Here is a 20250-nt window from a genome sequence, read left to right as displayed (position 1 = left end):
GACAACACAGAGCCAGCCTATTTCGTTTTAAAACATATTGGATATATTAATTTTACCAAGGTATTAGCAAAGTGCAACTAATCATTTGCGGACTAGATTTCAATATCTGATATTTCCAATTTCTTCTCACCTAGACCTAAACAGGTTTTTTTTTCTAATAAATATTACATATTCCTTACATAGGGTAACCAAATGCTGCTATATTTGTACTAGCTCATGATAGTTATTATGTATTTTACAGCCACTGACTTCAAATAAGACACGTTTCACGTCTCCCCTCTAGAAACTCCCATACATCAAACCATATTTGAATTTCAAATAAGCACAGCAAGTGTCTCCCCTTATGCCTGTTCTTCTTGTCCCTCAGGGGATTAGCCTAGGAGAAGTTTGTATGAGCGTCTGTGTGGAAAAAAGCCCAAAACAAAACCATCACAGCAAAGCCTAAGTTCTGCATAAACACTGGTGCTTTCAAATCCGGTCTAGATTTGACCAATGAGGTCCAGTTCAGGTCAGACTAACTTTTGGATGTTTTCACCTGATAGTCCAGTAGATTTTGTTCGATTGGAGATGAAAATTGTTACATTTGTTACATTTTCAGCTGCATTGCATCAAACAAGCAAAAAACCTGTTCTCCTCCTCTGCACCAATAATCACTAAACGAAACGACATGAAAAGGCCAGAAGAAAACACTGAGCACAACTTCCTTCTTCACAAAAACAAAAATGGGAGTGAAGTCAGATTTTAGCGGTTGTAGGATTTCTTTTTTGTCTTCCATAAAAAAAACACGAGCCATTTCTCCCACTAGCATGTTTGTTTGGGTTGTATTTACCCAGAATGCCCTGAACTGTAGTCTACTTCCTGTTTTTAGAGAGGTCTCTGGTCCGCTTCACATTCACATATGCCTTCGAACCACACCACTCACTTCAACCGGACCGAGATTTGTAGGCACATAGTTTGGATTTTTGGTCCGCATGAGAGTTTGATTCATACCTCCACAGATGAACCAGACGTTCCAGACAAACAAACTGGGGTTTGATTAAAGTGGACTAAACAGGGCTGGTGTGAATGCACCCTTAAACTAGTTTAGATAAGCGACTTACCGTCGATCTCTCCTCCAGGGGCCGAGATCTTAGACATGCAGAGGTGGGTGGTACCGATCACGTCGTTGTGACTAGCTCTGTCCCTGAAATGGGACAAAAAAGAACCCAGTGCTGCTAAACATATTCTTAAAGCCAAATCTATCAATCTAGTATCTTTGGAAACTGAAAGCTTTGATCAGATTAACTACTCAGTTTAATTACAAGACAATTACACCAAGTGGTGTGTTAATCTTTTCGTGACAAACTGTTCAGCATACCTTAGCCAGACTAAAATAAAGTTGGATCCATTGTTTTCTAACTGGATCAAAACAAAAGCTACTTCATTAATAGAGACTAAATAAAATACATTACAACTCTTGAGCTTATATCAAGGGATTTTGTCGATTAATTGAAATATTTCTTTTTGTTTTTGAAGTTATGTTTTTTTTAAATTTTAATTTTGGTTTTCACCAATCAACTCCTTGAGTTTCCATATAGTTCAGAGTGATGTCAGCACGCCCAAAGCGGCCATCTTGCTTTACAGCTTCTAATTATTTGGACTTTAAATTCAGATCAACTCAAAGAAGAGATGGTTGAAATAAGTTACTGAAAAAAAACAAGAAAAAAACAAGTATTAAATTGATTTCCAAAATCCATTTGAAACCTATGATTGTTCCAATAACCTTGAAACAGAAACACATCCCTGAAAATGACTGAGGTTTCTATAATGTAGTTTGTTTGATAGTGTTGGTTCAGCGAACCATAAAACTGGTAAGATTTAGTCAGATAAAATGTACGGATTCACCAGTCCACAATTCGAATCCTCATCTTCTCACACATTGAGGGAAACTGTAAAAAAAAACAACCCAATATAACCATTAATCTGTGTTTAACGCTTCATGGTAAACCATTCTCTGTTTGTCTTACTCTAATTGGCATTGCCAGGCTTTGGTTCCACTGAGGATTGGCGTTTTTCTCCAAAATCTTGGTGCAGACCTGAAAGATTATAGCAATGGATTTCAGATGGTTTGTTTTTCACTGAAATACTGAAAGGTTTATATTACTGAAGGTAAACGTCACCGTTTTTCCAGCAAAGTGGATCTCCACCAACGGATCCACCAAGTTCTTTCTGTTGGTGTCAAACCCAAGAATCTGCCTCATTCCATCCATGAAGGCGTCGTCCACTGGCCAAACACGGCGGAGCGTTCTCAGTTTGAGCTTATAAGAAGCTAAAAAAAGGATAGAAACTTTACGGAGACTCACTTTGAGGTAAATCTTCAGCTCTGAAGATCCTGAGCGTGAAGACGGCCCCTCTCAGAGAGAGGCCGGCCGGTCTCAGCAGGTTTCCTTCGATGTCCTCTTTCTCCTCAACACACTCCCGTTTATCAGCCTGGAAACAAACGAGGTACGACACAACAACACGAAGAGGAAGTTAAACTCAGTTGGGTTTGCTCACTACATCAGCACAAGAAGAACCACACTTTAAACATTAGCATATTTACTAATATGCTCAAAGTAAGCAGGCTGCATAGAAAAATGTTATAAAATTAGGTAAATACCTGCTGTTTTCATGCTCGTGAGTAGAACTGGGCATCAAATCGGTAACAATATACGTATATTGCAAAAGACATCAATCAATAATACAGCTGATAAATAGTCAATATATACAATTTTTATTGAACTTCAATCTAGAACAGCACAGCTTTCTAGATTGGGAGATGTAGGCAGAGGAAAGACTTTAGCTGTTCAACCTCTATGTTGGTGGAATAAGCTAACTCTCTCTTTGGTTACCTAGCAACTCACTCATTCTTTGGTTACCTAGCAACGAGTAACTGCCACAGTAGCAGTTTAAGGCTCTTAACTGCTCCGAAATACTGCCACCAGTTTGGTGGTATTTCAGATATTTAAAACAGAAAAACTAAACAATAAGTATTGATATCGACTGATATGAAATTATTATGTGGTGATACGTTTTTCAGCCGTCCCGCCACACCCTATAAAAGAAAAGCCTCTGTTTAGTTTAGAAACCTTTACCATATAAAGAGTCATTTTTGTCGTCACTCCTTCTAAATTAAATGTATCTACAGCAGAAAAACCTACATGACCTTTCAACAAGAGACGCTTAAATACCTACAATGTAGAATGCATTGACGTTTTAACGGTCAAGCCTTAAGAACAAAATGTAAAAGAAAATGGCTGCTCATCAGTCAACTTGATCTTAACTCTTTGATCAATAACTGGTATTTATATCAACATGCATTTAAGTTTAATAAATACAAATATTTTCAAGTAATTTGCTTATATTTTTTATAACATGCTAATGTTTTTTTAAACTGCATTTCTAGGTCATCTTTCTCTTGGAAAGTTGAAAGAAGCACATTAAGAAGAGAGAAAAATAGAGGAGGAGGACCTCTTATTTTAAGTGTGGAATATTTTCCACATCTACAGCCATGCCTCTTGCTCACCGGTGGTTCATCTCCAGCTGCCAGGACAAACACGCTGACTTTCAGGTAACCTCTGACCCCGGCAGAGAGGTCGTCAGGGTCACACAGCAGAAGCCATTTCCTCAAAAAGCAATGTCCTAAAGGGTGGGGAAATCAAAATTACCTGTCAATAAAATGGCAAAAAGTGTAAAAACTAACAAAAACGCACTTACTGTGTTCATTGTAGACAGTGCCGACATCCAACTGTAGTGAAACAATAGATTTTAGATTTAAATGGTTGTGACTTGTTATTGTACATAATTACAAAAAGGTGAAGTGAAACATATTTAAGTACAAAGCATGATTTATTTGGAGAGAGGAAGTCTTTTATTTTGAAGAATGCTTAACAGGATGTTGTTTTGTCTTTTGTCACTATCTCATATGTTTTCGGTTGCTAGGACACGAACAGCTGTTGCCGTTATTTGTTCAATAAAACCTGAACACAAAATGTTCAGCAAAGACGTCTGAGCCTCCGTTATGATTGCAGAGGCTTTCAGTAGGTGATTAAAACTGAATCTGGTTCTATTGGAGAAGGTGAAAGGACAAATTTAGTGAAAAATTAAAACGTCTGAGATGAAAGTTTTACCTTGAATTCACCGATTACAGCATCAGTTCTTAGTGAGCGAGAGTCACACACCTGTGGTGGGAAATACCTGATCAAAATCTGCTTCTTTTGTGTTCATATCACCAAAATAAAAGAAAACTGAAGCTTGTAAGGAATAAAATAAATAGGTTGTCAACATATTTGCCTTGTAATGTGTTTCAGAATTTAAATTCAGGCTTACAGTGATGAAGATGGGTTCGTCAAACAGCTCTGAAGGCGTCTCATAAAAGTTCAGGAAGAATGTCTGCAGATGGAAATCGACAAATGTTTGAGTTTGACAGAAAATAAACATAAAGTCCTTTGCAGTGGTGTCCAAAATAAGCCTTTTTCTCCGCAATTAAAAATGCAAAAATAATATTATTGTCAATGTTTTATCCTTTACTTGCACTACTATACATTAAAGAAGCGATATTTTAATTTTAGAAATATGTTCATATGATTTTTGCCTAATTTTTACAGTTCGAACAATTATGTTCTACTTTGTTTTCTATTAAATGTTTTTATTTCACTTCCAGCAACAAAAATAAGAATTTTCTTCTAAAACCCAAAAGCTGCGTTTAATTAATGGATGTGCCCAAGTGTGTTTCTGGGTAAAAAGTCACTGGATGTTTGTGGCATTTTATGAAATAAAATAAAAGCAACAATTCTTTGAGTTGTATTTCACATTTTCAGGTTAAGAAGATAAAACTTGCTGTGGAAATCTCCACCTAATTACATAAAGTGTGAATATTGGCTCCATATGCCCAAGAACAGAGCTGGGTAGTAACTACTTACATTTACAGTACTTAAGTAACTTCTTTGAAAAACTGTACTTTTAGGAGTATTTTTACTACGCTGTACTTTTTATTCTTACTTTATTTATTTATTTTATTATGATCTATTTCTTCTTTTACTTGAGTAAAATTTCTGGATTTTCTACCCATTGAATTAAAAACAAGCATGTTTTAACCAGAAATCCACCAGATACAGACACACACCTGCAGTTTTTGTTTAAGCTTCATAAGTTTTCTATTGAAAAAAAATGATTTGGAAACATTTTCTGTCACCTGATTTTTTTAATATGTTTTTTTTTATGAATTATTGTCATTTTGGTCCTTGAAATAACAAAATTTCCACTTAACTTTATGTTTTGGTGTGTCTGTCTTGTAATTTTTAAACATTAAATGATTGATAATTTGACCAGTTAGTCAGTACTTGAATAGACATTTTTTTCTCTTACTCGAATAATTTCTTGGACAGCTACTTTTTACTTGAGTAAAAATATGTTGAAGTAGTCCTACTCTTACTTGAGTACATTTTTTAGATACTCTGCCCACCTCTGGTTAAGAATCAGATTTGAGCAATTCTTGAACTGCAGTCAGGGGCCACACAAAATTATCCCAAGGGCCAAAAATGGCCCTCGGGCCTCACATTGGACACCCCTGCAGTAAGAGTTCCTTACCTCATCGAAGACTGGGTTGTTTCCCTTTCTGATGCGGGTTCTCTTAGTCTGCCCGGCAACTGCCACCTTCACTACGGGTTTGATGTTGACTCCAGGTAACTGTCGAGCTTCAACGACCCGAACACGAACCTGAACAGAAACGGTTTGTTGAGCAAGAATTGGTAAACAACGGCTTCCTTATAACACCGAGTGAAACCGGTTTTCTGAAGCCACACTGCTGGCAAATGTTCCTGAATCAAAAATTTTCTTTTGTATTAATGTCTTTTTAAAGCTATTAATTATTGCTTCCAGAGGTCATTAAAGGTCAAACATCCCGTCCATATTTACTAAATCAAACATATTTTGTGTCAATCAACTGTGCAGCAAAAAGTACCATTTGTGCATTCATGATGTCTAAGATTTTACTTGAAAAAAGTTTCTATTATCTGTTTTTGTATGACAGAGTATTAGGGCAATACTAAGAAAAAGTAAAATAAATAAAATTACAAGAATACTCATTAAATTACAAGAACAAATTTAGTATGTTGCGAGAATGGAGCAGTACAGCAATAAAGCTGAAATAAAGGAGAATAAATTAGTAATACTATGAGAATAGTCATAATATTTTGAGAAGTAAAATTAGGAAAATAAAGTCATACAGGAATAAAGTCAAAATAATACCAGAATAAAGTTGCAATAATAGGAGAATAGTCATAATATTTTGAAAATAAGGTTAAAATAATTTGAAAATAAACTGCAATAATATTTTGAAAATAAATTAATATTACAAAATAATATCAGAAAAAAATTGCAACAATAGCAGAATAGTCATATTTTGAAAATGCAGTTACAAAATTACGAGAATAAATTGTAATATTATCTTATACTTAATTTTCTTAATATTAACTTTACTCTCGTTATTTTATTTTATTTGCTCTAATACTCTGTCATAGTTTTGTATCAGTTGAATTTGTTTTTCCGTTTAATTTTTAACATGATTTTCACTGATAACCTGCAGAGTCAGTTTTAACAAGAGTTCTTGACTTGACCTTGAAACATAAATTCAGATTTGTTTACAACAGGCAGTCAGTGAAGTTACATTTCATTCCTGTTTGAATCCTTTACGGTATAAAGCTCCACCTGTATGTCCTGAGGTTTGTTGGCCAGCTGTTTGGGCTGACTGCTGGTGCCTCTCTTCCTCTTCCTCAGCCCTCCATGCGTGTTGTAGGCCGGCGGGAAGCGTTTGGGCGTCTGGTTGGTGGGCGACTCCTGGCCAGGAGGCCCCGGGGGGCCGACGATCACCAGGGACTGACTGTCGTCAACTCCCGGTTCCTCCGCAGGCTCCACCATGATCATGCTCTCTGTGTCCTCCTCGCCCAGAGTATCCAGAGAAATCACTGGGTGGAAAACGGGCGGCCATGTTTTATTAGAAGAAAACCCAACTGTTGTCATGTGTGCGGTTATTGATTAGCTTTTACGCAGATCATCTTACTTGTAACTGTGTCCAGCTCTATGTTGGGGTTGCTGTGAGGAAGGGACTCCGGCTGTGAGGGAGGATGGAAAACGGGAGCCGATCCTGGAGGAGGGATGTAGGAGACCTGCAGGGTCAGCGTGGCCTGGTGGACGCAAAGCATTGTGGGTTGGCACAGAGTGTAGCTTTGTTTCCATCACAAATCTGTGAAAAATCTTTGTTATATGGACCCCCTGGAGAGCTTGATGTCACGCCCCCATCTCAATATGGAGGGCCAAAAGCTGCTTGCTAACAACGACTAGCATTGGTTTTAGCCGTTAAGTTATCAATGTAACGGACTAAATCTTAAATGTGATATAAAAGATACATTTGTGCTTAGCTGCTAATTGTCAACACTGCAACAACTAGGTAAGAGCAGAAAAAAGTTTTAATTAAGAAAAAACAATAGCGAGGGAGAGGGAAGTAGTTCAGTTATGCTAGCTTGACTTTGAAAACCTTAACATGTAGATGTGATGTGGGATTTGTTCTATTTTGGTTCAGGTAAAAAAAAATTAAAATGTGACCTAAACACCAACTCTAACAGATAATCAGTAGAGCAGGCGTTTAAATTAGCTGTGTTAGCTTAGCTAATGGCAGCAGTAGCTAATCAACCACAGTGATTGCTTATTAATAATAGCAAAAAAATAAACATCAAGCCTAAAACCATAAAACTGAAACTGACTGAATGTTCTGGTTTTTGTATGGGAAATGTTTGAGTGGTTTTTTTGGGTTGAATCATGATACGTCTGTGTGTAGCATAGTTCACGTAGAGCGCGAGAAAGAAGTGGCTTTGAGTTATTCTTTAATGTTTTTTCTCCATTATTTTTCCTTTTGCCGTGGCGCACTGCACAAAATTAATAAAACCTACATCTCCAGGTTTCATTTAGTTAACAGAATTGTTCGGCTATGTTTAATATTTGAGCTGCATGTAGATTAGCTTAAATTAAATGCGTTTTGGTGGCATGGAGTTTAGTGTGACTTATTGTTTCTCGTGTGTTTATAGATCAGTAAAATCGACGTGTTGGAGTTGTATCAGTTGATCGGCTCACCCCGGTGTTGTTCCTCTTTGTGTCCAACAGGGAGACGGTGAAGGTGGCAGCAAAGTTGGGAGAGTTGAGAACGTCTCTGAGACCGAGGCGACATTCACCCAGAAACCTGATCAGACCAGTGAAGACAAACATTTACATGGACTTTTCTTTTAAAATAATCCCATTCAGATTCTGTTTGTGTTTTATGTTTCATTATAATGAAAAATGTTAAATAAAGAGTATAAAAAAAAAAATCCCATTCAGTAAACCCAGATTACACACAATGACACGGTTTTACTCCTATTTGTAAACAGTACATCCATCCAAATCTTTACCATACATTGCTGACAGAGTACTCAACATATTTTTACTCAAGTAAGAGCAGAAATACTTTACAATAAAATTACTCAAGTAAAAACAAAAAGTACAGCGTAGCACTCATATAAGTAAATTTTTTCCAAACATTTCCTCAAGTGAATGTAACTAAGTAAATATAACTACCCAACTCTGGTTACTGGAGACGAAGAAGGAGTGCAGCTGATGGAAATGTTGTTTAATACCGAAGCTTTACTCCTTGCAAAGTCACATCATAACTATAATACTAAAATTGTAAGATGAATACTTTAGTTTCAAATTGCCTTGTGAAATTTTATTTTTGTGTTGTAGTTTCTCACCTCCTCCTCAAATTTCTTTTTTCTCAAATTATAATTTTTTGCACATTGTTTATTTAGAAAGAAAATCACAAAAATTAGTTTAGTTATTTTATTGTTTCTATTTATCTTGTTAATGTGTTATTAACATATTTTGCAGACACTTGTAAACTTTAAAATACACAAAAACACCTAAGTGTCAGTAGTTTGATGTATCAACATTGATAGTAGCAATATTGGCAATACTGGCTCTGTATTTATTTGTATCGGGTCGATACCAAAATATTCTCCTCTAGAAATAATAACTGGAACTAAAACTGTTCAAACAACTTGCTGACTTATTGCTAATGCACAAATATGAACTCTTCGTAAAAGCTAACAGTGAGACATTTTAATTTTTGTACCTGTTTCTTCCCATTTTCTCATGATCTTTGACCACGCAGTGAATTTCTGCTCCAGAGTCCAGAGGAATCCCCTTTAGGTCCCATTCAAATCCCTAACAGAGGGGAAATAACATCATAAAAGCATTAAAATGTTTTATCTGCATAGAGAAATCAAAAGGTAAATTCTCAAAATAGAATAACTCTGAACATCACAGATTTGGTTAAAATTATTCTAACGTGCTATTTGCATGAGTGTAGGGTTTTATGGTGCTGCTGGACTTCAGCTGTTTGTGTAAATATTTTATTTAAAAGTCTGTATTTACTGGAAAATTCCTTAGCTTTGACTTATTCTACAGATTTCTGGTAGGTATAGATTAGCTTGTATGACAAAATAAAAATGTTTCCATTTTGATTATCAATCAGACCAACATGTGTTTGAAAACATGGATGAAAAATTATTCTTAAAACCTGAAACTCCAGGAAAGAATATATTTATTCAAAAATATAAATTAATTGCATAATTAAAGATAATACATGTATATACTGTACATATTAATATGTCAAAATATTGTAAGTATATTCTGGCATATTAGAATGTGAAGTTTCTCTTCAAGTTTGATATTTTGATAATTGGGTAACATGAAACTCACCTCGTTCCAGACCGGGTTGGGGTTGTTTTTAATGACCTTTGTCTTCTTCTTTGACCCTGAAGGAGAAAGAAAAAATGTTGGATAAGTAGCACAGTCAAATTGAAAGATTATAATTGACACTGCAACATGATATCGTTCTTAATCCAGGAAAATAAGAATATAATGTAAAAGGTTCCAGTGAAGCTGCTACTTGAAAATTCAATAAATAAATGTTCTATTAGATAAATGAGTCGTTTTGAATGAATTAAGCTGAAAAACAGCTGAACTCTTGTTATACAATCACTTTTCAGCTTTATGCTACATCTTCATGGAACCAGCAACAGAAAAACAGCAACTTAAAGTTGCTGTTGTCTCAATTTTTACATTATGATGTCACCAGGTGACTCTGAACAGATAAATGTGTGGATGTGCCAAAACTTTCTCCAGCTGAACAGAAACAAAGCTAAAGTTTTTAATCTTTGAACTTCAGGAGGAACGATACCACAGCTGGAAACTAGAGATCAGGTCTAAAATCTAGGAGTAGTGATGAACTCTGACCTGAACCTTCAAGGTCACATAAAGACGGTTACAAAGTCGGCCTTCTATCACCTGGAGAACATTTCCAGGATAAGAGGTCTGATGTCTCAGAAAGGTCTATGGAAATTCATTTATCTTTAGTCGCATCAATTACTGCAACAGTTTCTTCACAGATCTGACTAAAAAATCGATCAGATCCGGAACGCTGCAGCTGGTGTTCTGAATAAAACCAGGATGTTAGAGCACATCACCCAGTTCTAAAGTCCCTACACTGGCTCTCCGTAGCTCAGAGAATAGACTTTAAAATACTGTTGTAATAATTTAGTGATTTATAAACCAAATCACTAAATTCAGTGATTTAGTTCATAAATCACTGAACAGTTTGGCACCACAATAACATTAAAGATCTCTTGCCTTCCAGAACTCTCAGGTCTTCTGGTTCTGGTTCTGCTCTGCATCCCCAGAACCAGAACCAAACATGGAGGAGCAGCATTCAGCATCTATGCACCATAAATCTGGAACAAACTTCCAGAAAACTGCAAAACAGCCAAAACACTGAGTTCATTTAAATCTAGACTAAAACCCACCTGATTAGAGCTCATTTTGAAACGTCATAGATGAAATATTATTCAATTTATTTTAGGTTTATTGATTATTTTTATTGTGGCATTTGACTAAGTGTAATGCTTGCTGCGTCTTTCATAATTGGTGACTGTACATTTTATATTTGTTATGATGTAAAGCACTTCGAACTTTTTTATTGCTTAAACGTGTTGTATAAATAAACGTGACTTTTTTCATGTTATTTAATACGGACATGTTTCTACTCAATGTACTTAGGGTTGAATCTCTGCTTCATATGGACTGCGTTGTCTTCTAGTCTTTCTTGTCTTCAATAGGACATTTTATTGATATCTGAAATCAAAACCTAATCAGTCCCAACTTTGATTTCAAAGCTAACCTGAGCTTGGTTTTTTTTTTAATCGGTTCTCAAATAACAACCACCAACAAACAATGTCCTTATGTGTGCGTGTTATCTTTCTGTCACTTCCTGCAACATGAAGTCATGAGCTCTGATTTCCTGCCCTGTCAGGCAGAAAGTGAGGCAGGAGGGTCAGACAGGACAATGAACTGCCAGAATAGGTTATCAACCACAGAGGAGCCCTAAAGATCTAAATTCAGTTCATAGTATTTATATAGAGGTCATCCCAGGACAAACTATAAACACACACACAGGGATGTGAACCATCACCGGTTATTGATGAAGACCTTTACCATTATTTTTGTTCAGTTTCAGTGGATAAGAGGAACAAATCCAGACGCAGAGTTTGATTCAACCAGACAGAAGGAAATAAAAACAATGCTCATTGTGTCGTTCATGATGCAACTGGACACAATCGGAGAAACTGTCCCAAAGTTCAAGGACTTTAATCTATCATGAACTGCGTTTCAGTTCAACAAAGAAAAATCAGAGAAGTGGAATTAAAAAATAAATTTCCTTTTTCAATAAAATGTTTTTATGTCCAAGAAATTAATAATTTTTGTGTAAAACGTGTGTAATTTGACTCAGTCCTAATTGCATAGATGAAATAACACATTATGATTGTTTCATTCCTTAAATACCTAATGAATGTAATTAGCATCAAACCTAAATTTACACTAATGCAAAGTTTAAAATTATAATCTCTGCGGAATTTAACCCCCAATTGACTGAAAAACCATGAGTAGTACACATTTTTTTGTAAAACTGGACATAAATTCAGGATTACGATATTACTGATTAAAAACAACGAGACTTTTGATCAATCTTTGAGCATTTTTTCTTGAGTGAGTGGTGTTCAAACCTTTTGTCCTAATGGCCAAAACAGTCAAGTTAAAAGCACATGCAGGTTCTTTTATGATTTTTTTAAATTAAATGCAAAAATTTATGTGACTTTCATTATCTTATCTGCTCAGATAATAAAATAATTATTAACTTTTTTAGCAAAGGGTCATAAAAAGTAAATATTTTGGGGGGGTTGAGGGTCTGATTACTTTCTGAGAAAGAGTTGATATATTTGTAGTCTTATAAAACTACAAAATCACTGCAAATGCAAAAATCACTTTAGACGTAAATGAATGTTTTAACTATTTTTTGTAAATTTAAGATTTTATTTGTCTGCAAAAATTATTAATCTAAATCAATTGAAAACAAAATTATCCATCTGCATCAATCACCTGTGCTTACAGGTCACTTTTGCCTCACTCTGGAACTGTAGAGAGGGGCCACACAAAATCGTTCAGAGGGCCACGGATGGGCCCCCGGACCGCACTTTGGACACTCCTGATCTCCATTGATTCCAAAAGTTAAAAACAAAAACACACCATTCCCCACCTCTTGTAATGCACACCCTCAAAATCTTGTTTTCTTTCCTGTTTTTCCCACTTCTATCACCCAACACACAACCCACACATGGTCAACAAAGTGCAAACACACACACACACACATTGAGAAGCTCCTACGTAAGTGGACCTCCGTTCTTAGAGGATATCTTAAAAAACATCTCCGCCCTTCCACACACAGGTCGAGAGGTTGCGTTGCTTTCTGTGTGTGAAGCCCTAAAATGTCCCTCGGGCTGGTATCTGAGTTTGAATCTGAGAGGAAGTAACGCAGCAGCATTAACTTCCCGGCTGGTTCAGCTTGGCACATTTTCTGTCATGATCTGAAAATAGAACAGGGAGCAGAGTGAACCCGGTGAAACCCAAGTTTAGATCTGCACAGCCCCGTGTGTTTGTCTGTCTGTCAGTCAGCATTACTGCGTGTTATTTAAGGAGCAGGAGCCGGCGAGTAGCTAGCTCTTGTCTTACAGCACCATTGTGCATAAACACCAATATGGTATGAGCCGCAGTAGTTTTCATTTTTCCATCGAATTGTGCAAATTGGAATTAAATTATCTTAATGGAAGCAGGCCAATAAAAAACAACAAAAACTCAGTTTTTTGTTACATTTTTGCGCTAGACTAGCTAGGTTTCAAATGTGACGCAATTCTTTGTCGATATTCCACTGCTGCCGTAAAAACACAACTTCGCAATTGCTGTGTTTACCTTTGACAAGAAACGCAATGAAAATCACATATAAATAAGTTTATTGACGCAATAAAAGAACAAACTTTCCCCCCTACCACTGCTGTTTTCTTCTTTCCGCCAGCAGAAGCGTTTGGTTGTTGATCACATGACTCCTGTGTTGCAAAAGTTTCTACCCCAAATTTTATTTTCGTAACTCCACTTTGGTCAATGCAAACGCAGGTGTGTTTTTTCAGCTGTATTAAATTTTGTGCATTTTGCAAAACCAAGTCAACACTTTTTTTGCATCACACAAGTCATGTGATCAATGACCGGATGTTACTACTGTCGGAAACGGCAAAGAAGACAACAGGAAGTAGTAAGAGGATGACAACAATGACTTATGTGAACAAACTTATTCACCTGTGATTTTAATTCTTATTTAATAGAAACACTGTGAAAATGTGTGTTTTTTTATTTTTCAAGATTAGCCGAATATTGACAAAGTTTTGCGTACATTTGTAAGGGAAATGCAAAAACTCAAAAATCTTGAGTTTTTTCAAAATTGGCAACTTTCCATGGAGCAAATTTGCTTTCATAATTCCAATTTGTGCAGATGTATGATCAATGGAAATTAAATTATACAGTCAACAGATACAAGACAACAGATTATAATCAGCAGTGTTTCAAGTTTTTATTCCTGGTTTGGATGGATGAGAAAACTTATTGTTTCTCTGGAAGTCCTTCACTCTGCACACAAACACAAGCACTTGCTGTCAAATTCATTTACTTTTGCACCTGTAGACAAACAGATGCAGGAGTGAGGAAAAGCAATCCATACAATGTCATTAAAGCATTACTAAATTCCAGCATCGGTGGTCAGAGTGACTTGATAACTTATAAATAAATAAACCTATAAATAAATAAATACAGTTTCCATAAACCAAAGCCTTCTCTTCATGTAAATAATCTTCTACAGGAGGGAAAACCTTCAGATTCCAGTACTGACAGCAGCACTGCTATCTGCTCCTTCCTATGTTTATATCCCAAATGGGATTTATTACCTCCATACGATGACTCTGCATGCTTCTCCTCCCACTATTTCCTTGCTGCTCCATTATAATTTCTATAAATGGACATGGTGTCTGTTTTCCAGAGTGAAGGAAATGTTCACTGCTAGTCCTTGAATGGTTTAAAATACAGACCTTTAAAATATCTGGGGTTGTGACGTTCATCACAAAGAACATGTCAGTGTAAAATTGTAATAAACTGTTTGGGATTGCCCTTTGAACTTTTGTACATTGTTTCCCATTATTTTAAAAGGGCCGAGGTTGTTTGCCCACCTGATAGTCCTGTAGACTCGTTTGATTGGGGACCATTTTGCAACATCAGTTATATTTTCAGCTGGTGTGGTTCTCTTCCACAAATTAACTAAATCCTTTGAAAAACCAGTTCTTCTGGTGCTGCACCAAAAACCACTGAAGAAACAACACAAAAACATCTGAAGAAGACACTGGAAGCTTCCTTCTACATAAAATTTAAACAAAAATGGAGTAGCGTCAGATTTTAGAGGTTGTAGGATTTCTCTTTTGTCTTTGGAAAAGACAACAAGCCATTTCTCTATTAGTGTGAGATTCCTGCATTTGTGTTGGTTGTATTATTTACCCAGAATGCCCTGCGCTGTAGACTTCTTCCTGCTTTTGGAGGGGACTCCGCGCCACTTGGCATACACACATGCATTCCAACTTCACCAGAGTTCACTTTAACCAAACCAGGACCTAGGTTTATAGGCGGACCAGAGTAAAATTTTTGGTCCACATCAGAGTCTGATTATGCCTTCACACCTCCCCAAGTGAAGAGGAGTTGGATTAAACCAGATTAAACAGGCCTGGTGTGAATGCACCCTTAAATAAACACGCAAGCCCAGCGCTAGCAGGAGAAACAGTTTGTCTTTTTTTGCCAAACACCAATGAGAAATCAAACAATCACTAAATTCTGGCGTCGCTCCATTTTTGTTTACATTTTTGAAGGAAGTTGTGCTCAGTGTCTTCTTCAGAGGTTTTTGTGTTTTTTCCTTCAGTGGTTCATTGTGTAGCGCCCCCGCAGGTGAGGAGGGGAACAGGATTTCAAAGGATTTGGTTTGTTTGACACAGTGCAGTGTGGAAGAAAACCACAGTAGCTGATAACGTAACAAATGTATCAATTTTGGTCCAAAATCAAACCGAGTCACCGGGCTATCAGGTGTGAAAACACTATTAGTGTGATAGACCAACACAAAGTGGTGCAGAACTGTGGAGTGAACCCGAGAAGTTTAGATCTGCACGGCCCCAGGTGTTTGTCTGTCTGTCAGCCAGCATTGCTGCATGTGTTATTTAAGGAGCAGGAGCCGGCGAAACAAAAGTGTTAAAGTGTAAAGTGTGACATCATGTTAGTATAAATTTAGCTGTTCTGTGAAAACCTCAGAGGAAAGTTGGGTACTCAGCCAGACAAGGAGCTGAAGGGAAAATGGAAACTAATTCACATGAAAAGTGGATGGAAACATTGCAATTAGGTGGTATAAATCAAAGAATATCATTGGATTACAATGGCCTAGTCAAAGTACAGACCTAAATCCAATTGAAAATCTTTGGGAAAGACCTAAAATTAATATTTATATACAGTCTCTATTCAATTGTAGCTACATTGTGTCTAAATGTGTTAAGAAGCTTTAAGTTCAAGCTTTCTAAAGCTTATCATCCAGTCAGACTTCACTTCAGGAAAAGGAAACATGCCACATCAATAATGCTAAAGAGTTTTAGGTCAGTCACTGAAGTAGAAATTAATCTTTGTGGCTGAAGTGTTGTGTTTTGTTTTGAATGTCGTGTCCATTTATCACTTTGTTTTAGCAGTGAGATTAGATATAAGTTAGGGCTGCAGCAGGGAGGTAAATGTCTGATGGGACCAGGAAATTGTGTTTGGACAAAGGCAGGAAGTTAAGCGCAGAGTTCGCCTCATTAAGGAGGCAAACACCGACTTATGGAAAGTACAAAAAAAGTTGGACAAACAAGATGATGGAGGGCAGGTAGAACAGCTGTTTACCTTTGTTACCCATTCAGTCATACATTTGTACATTTGTACAATGAGACAAAAGACGGAAAGCTAAAATGCTAGCTCAAATCTTAAAATGTAGAAACAATTAAGTTGGTGTAAGAAAGATTGCAAATAAAAAATATTGAAGGCCATTAGCATTTTAGCACTGATTTTGCTAATGCTTATATTTCTCCTCACTAGAATCAGATTAGCATCTTCGCTAAGCTAAGCAAGGCTAATATGTTACCTTATCTTAGACAGTGGTGACAAATATTAAACCTTGACAAATGTATAAGTGAAAAACTTAGCAATCAGTGCTACTATTTGGAGCTTAGCACTGTAACTAACACAGATTTGCTTTTTAAACCATTTTATCAGGTAAATAAATTTGTATCTACGCTAGGCTAAAGAAGACTAATGTCTTGACAACGTGTTACTCAAATAAACAGAAAAGGTTATAGTAACATAACATAAATAAAAACTTTTAGTGGTAATGAATCCTATTGCTAGCATAGAAATGCTTCCTCTCTATAATTTTATTTAATAAAGCAAATTAGCATCTTGGTTGAGCCAAACCGGAGTGTGTAGGAGAAACAACAATAACACATTTAATATTATAGTAATTATAGTTCAAGACATTCAAGAAGTAAGCAAGTTAGCATACTTCTTAAAGTGTATATATATATTTTTTTACTTTATTAATTATATTATCATTACACACACACACACACACCCCTCAAAAAATGACAATTTGTGATTTTTCTAGAGGAATCTACTATTTAAATTCTTAACATTTGGGATTAGTCCTGAGATTTGCTTGTCTGTGTTCATTTTTTAAAATATTATTCTGTATATTAATGAATTCCTTCTATAAAAAAGGAGGTTTTGGATGTTTTGACACATTTCGCCAAAGCCCCAGAGCTGCCCCTTACCTCTAAACGTGACACTGGCCAGAGGGTCAGATCGCCTGAGGTTGTTAGCCCGCTGAAGAACGCAGCGCAACATGGCTAAAGAAGAATCCAACTGGGATGAAGGGCTGAAAAAAGTCCCTTGGATCTGACAGTTTCAGATCTGAATGAAAGAGAAGTGACCGAGTTCAGAAGGTCGAAAAGATCCAGGGCGGAAGAAGCAATGGCTTACATAACGAGGCATCCACAATAATCAGCCTTGGATGGGAAACAAAGATCTCAGCTTCTTCTGGAAAAAAAATCTCCACCAGATGAAGTTGTTTAAGGGTAAAATATGAAGCTGATTATCCACGGATTGTCCTCTCACTCTGTCTGTTTCAGTGTTTTCTGGTTTCTTTCTCTCTCTGAATCTCTGGTGGAGAAAAACTGCAAGCCTGTCAGGAACACACACCTCACATTCAAAGGAAATCTCAACATTTCCTGTTCTCTTTTCCTCTCTTATCTCCTGATTGTTTCCTTTTCAGCCAAATATTTGCCAGAAAAAAATCGGTTTCTACTCCCTTCACTCATTTTGTCTCTGTGTGTAGTTGTTCTTTTGGTAAATGTTTAGGTCTGATTTTAATCTGATCTTTTCAGTAAAACAAAACGGCTAAAATCTTGTTTTCAAAACTGCATTACAACCTTTATTAACCTCTAAAATATGTTACGGCATTTGAGGAAAATCTGCAGGTTTATTTAAGATTTCAACAGACACGTTGTCTGAAAATGAAAGCATATAATCAAAAAATACAAAATTGATTTAATAGATAGTTACTGGTTTAAAAATGTAGTTACATAAACAGAATGTTTTTCTTTTGTTAACTGTATTAAACATCATTTACCTTTTCAGGCAAATTGTTTGACTAACCTTTATTTGAAAATTTATTTCCTTTTATTTTAAAATCACCAGTTTTAGGTGATTTTTAAAGGTCCATACCACGGTAAATACAAGCACACACAGTAAAATAGCGCCGCCTACTGGTGGCAAACTGTGTACACAATGTTCCATTACTTTGGAGAGAAAGCGAAACTAAAATTCACAACAAAGTAATTTCTACGGCTTTAATACAGTTGATAAATACTTTTGAATACTTAGTAGAGAAGCTATAATCAAAATACTTTTTAATACATTTTTTTAGAAATACAAAACTAAATTTCGTCAAATAAAAACAATTCTTAGAGGTGATGCAATTAATTTCAAATTAATTATAATTACTATAAAGCAAGCCTACATACATATTATAGTATATGATTAAGAAATTATGCATAATACTAATATTAATATATTGATGATGACATAATGAGGCAAAAACATGTGTACATAAAACAAATTAAAACATTAACAATTACAGAGGCAACCACAGGATTTATGAATGGAGTCGGAGTTAATAAGGTAGTCTTCGTCACACTCCTATTTGATAATTAATAATTTACTTTATTAAATAAAATTATAGAGATGAAACATTTCTATGCAAGCAATAATGTCAGTTATCACTACAAGGTTTTAATTTCTGTTAATATTTTCATATTTTTACTTGACTAATACAATGTCCATACATTATATTAGCCTTTTTAGCCTAGCATAAATAAAACTTTATTTACGAAATAAAATGCTTTAAGAAGCTTAAAAAAGGACAAAAACAATCTGTGCTAGCGATAGTGTTAATCACTAAAAAGTATTACAAATTGCTAAGTTTTCAGTTATGTATTTGTAGCCTTACTTAGCTTAGCAAAGATGCTAATCTGGTTCTAGTGAAGAGAAATATTAGCGATAGCGATGTCAGTGCTAATATGCTAATATTAGTAGTGGATGATTTAGACATTATCTTATCTGTATATATTTATTGTATATATTTGTGCATATGTGTATAAATATTTTCATCGATGTGAATAGTTACACACAGTGTTAGCGAGGGTCTTCAGTGATGTATTTGGAACTATGTTCAGCATGTGACATTACATTATAACACTGAGGTTTAAGTTAAATTTCTTGGCCAACATTTGGCTGGTATTTGGTGTCAAATATGAAAATAAAGAGTAGAACAACACACGTTGTCTAAAAATGGATTACTGACAACTGAGTGGCAAATAGTTCAACAAGTGTTCATAATGGTTTATTCAGGCCCAGATTCTTGCCTGGATAGTCACAAGTTGGTCTTTGTGTCCTGCAGGCTCTAGCATACAGTATATCACACAGGGAAAACTTTGTACTCAAACAGTGTCATAAGTTTAAAGCACGGTCAGAGAACTCAGTCGTACTAAATGTTTACTTAAGATGAACGAAGCAACCAATCTGTAGGTAAAACTGTATTTTCAGCACCTGGAAAAATCAGTTTGTGGTGTACTTTGTACTGACAAAGTATAAAGTACTTTTAGTAGTCTAACAATCACTGACAATTGATTGTCAGGGATTGTGGTGTACTTTGTACTGACAAAGTACACCACAATCAATTGTCAGTGATTGTTAAATCTAACAATCACTGTACTTTGTCAGTGACTGTTAGATTTAACATGCCACTGTTTTTTTTATTTTTAAGTAGTTAGGAGGCAAGGTGGAGGGACTTGAAACTGCTGCTGCTGCGCAAGTTATTCAACAGGTAACCAAAGAATGAATGAGTTGCTAGGTAACCAAAGAGCGAGTGAGTTAGTTGATTCCGCCCAGCGAGCTTAGCTAGCCAGGAGAGGTTGAACAGCTAAAGTCTTTTTTTCTGCCTATCAGCTCAGTGAATATTCTATATATTGATTATTCTATCAGATGTATTATCTATTGATATTGATCAAGTGTCTACCGCAAAGTATACTATTACTGATTTACTGTCCAGCTCTACCTAGATAGTAGGTATAACACCTGAAACGTGGTCAGTTTAAG

At 35.9% G+C, this 20250-nt stretch overlaps 1 protein-coding gene across 9 annotated transcripts in view; it reads right to left on the bottom strand.

Moving 5' to 3' along the window:
- The window catches only part of dysf (dysferlin), a 90381-nt gene that overhangs the window by 69409 nt on the left and 722 nt on the right, over window positions 1-20250 (bottom strand). For 8 of the 9 annotated variants that reach the window (XM_023345640.1, XM_023345644.1, XM_023345645.1 and 5 more), the window contains exons 2-16: window positions 9808-9863; window positions 9179-9270; window positions 8146-8251; window positions 7079-7202; window positions 6727-6983; window positions 5608-5736; window positions 4348-4410; window positions 4149-4199; window positions 3736-3766; window positions 3545-3660; window positions 2343-2469; window positions 2160-2263; window positions 2007-2075; window positions 1885-1928; window positions 1101-1183 (exon numbers count right to left, since the gene is read on the bottom strand). In XM_023345640.1, the coding sequence (XP_023201408.1) occupies window positions 1101-1183; window positions 1885-1928; window positions 2007-2075; window positions 2160-2263; window positions 2343-2469; window positions 3545-3660; window positions 3736-3766; window positions 4149-4199; window positions 4348-4410; window positions 5608-5736; window positions 6727-6983; window positions 7079-7202; window positions 8146-8251; window positions 9179-9270; window positions 9808-9863 (1452 nt within the window). Of the gene's footprint in view, window positions 1-1100; window positions 1184-1884; window positions 1929-2006; window positions 2076-2159; window positions 2264-2342; window positions 2470-3544; window positions 3661-3735; window positions 3767-4148; window positions 4200-4347; window positions 4411-5607; window positions 5737-6726; window positions 6984-7078; window positions 7203-8145; window positions 8252-9178; window positions 9271-9807; window positions 9864-17366; window positions 17750-20250 lie in introns of those variants that run through there. The other variant, XM_023345647.1, reaches the window with a different exon arrangement.

This window comes from Xiphophorus maculatus, chromosome 14 (assembly GCF_002775205.1).
Source record: "Xiphophorus maculatus strain JP 163 A chromosome 14, X_maculatus-5.0-male, whole genome shotgun sequence".
NCBI lineage: Eukaryota > Metazoa > Chordata > Actinopteri > Cyprinodontiformes > Poeciliidae > Xiphophorus > Xiphophorus maculatus.
This window is presented reverse-complemented; position numbering and strand designations above follow the sequence as displayed.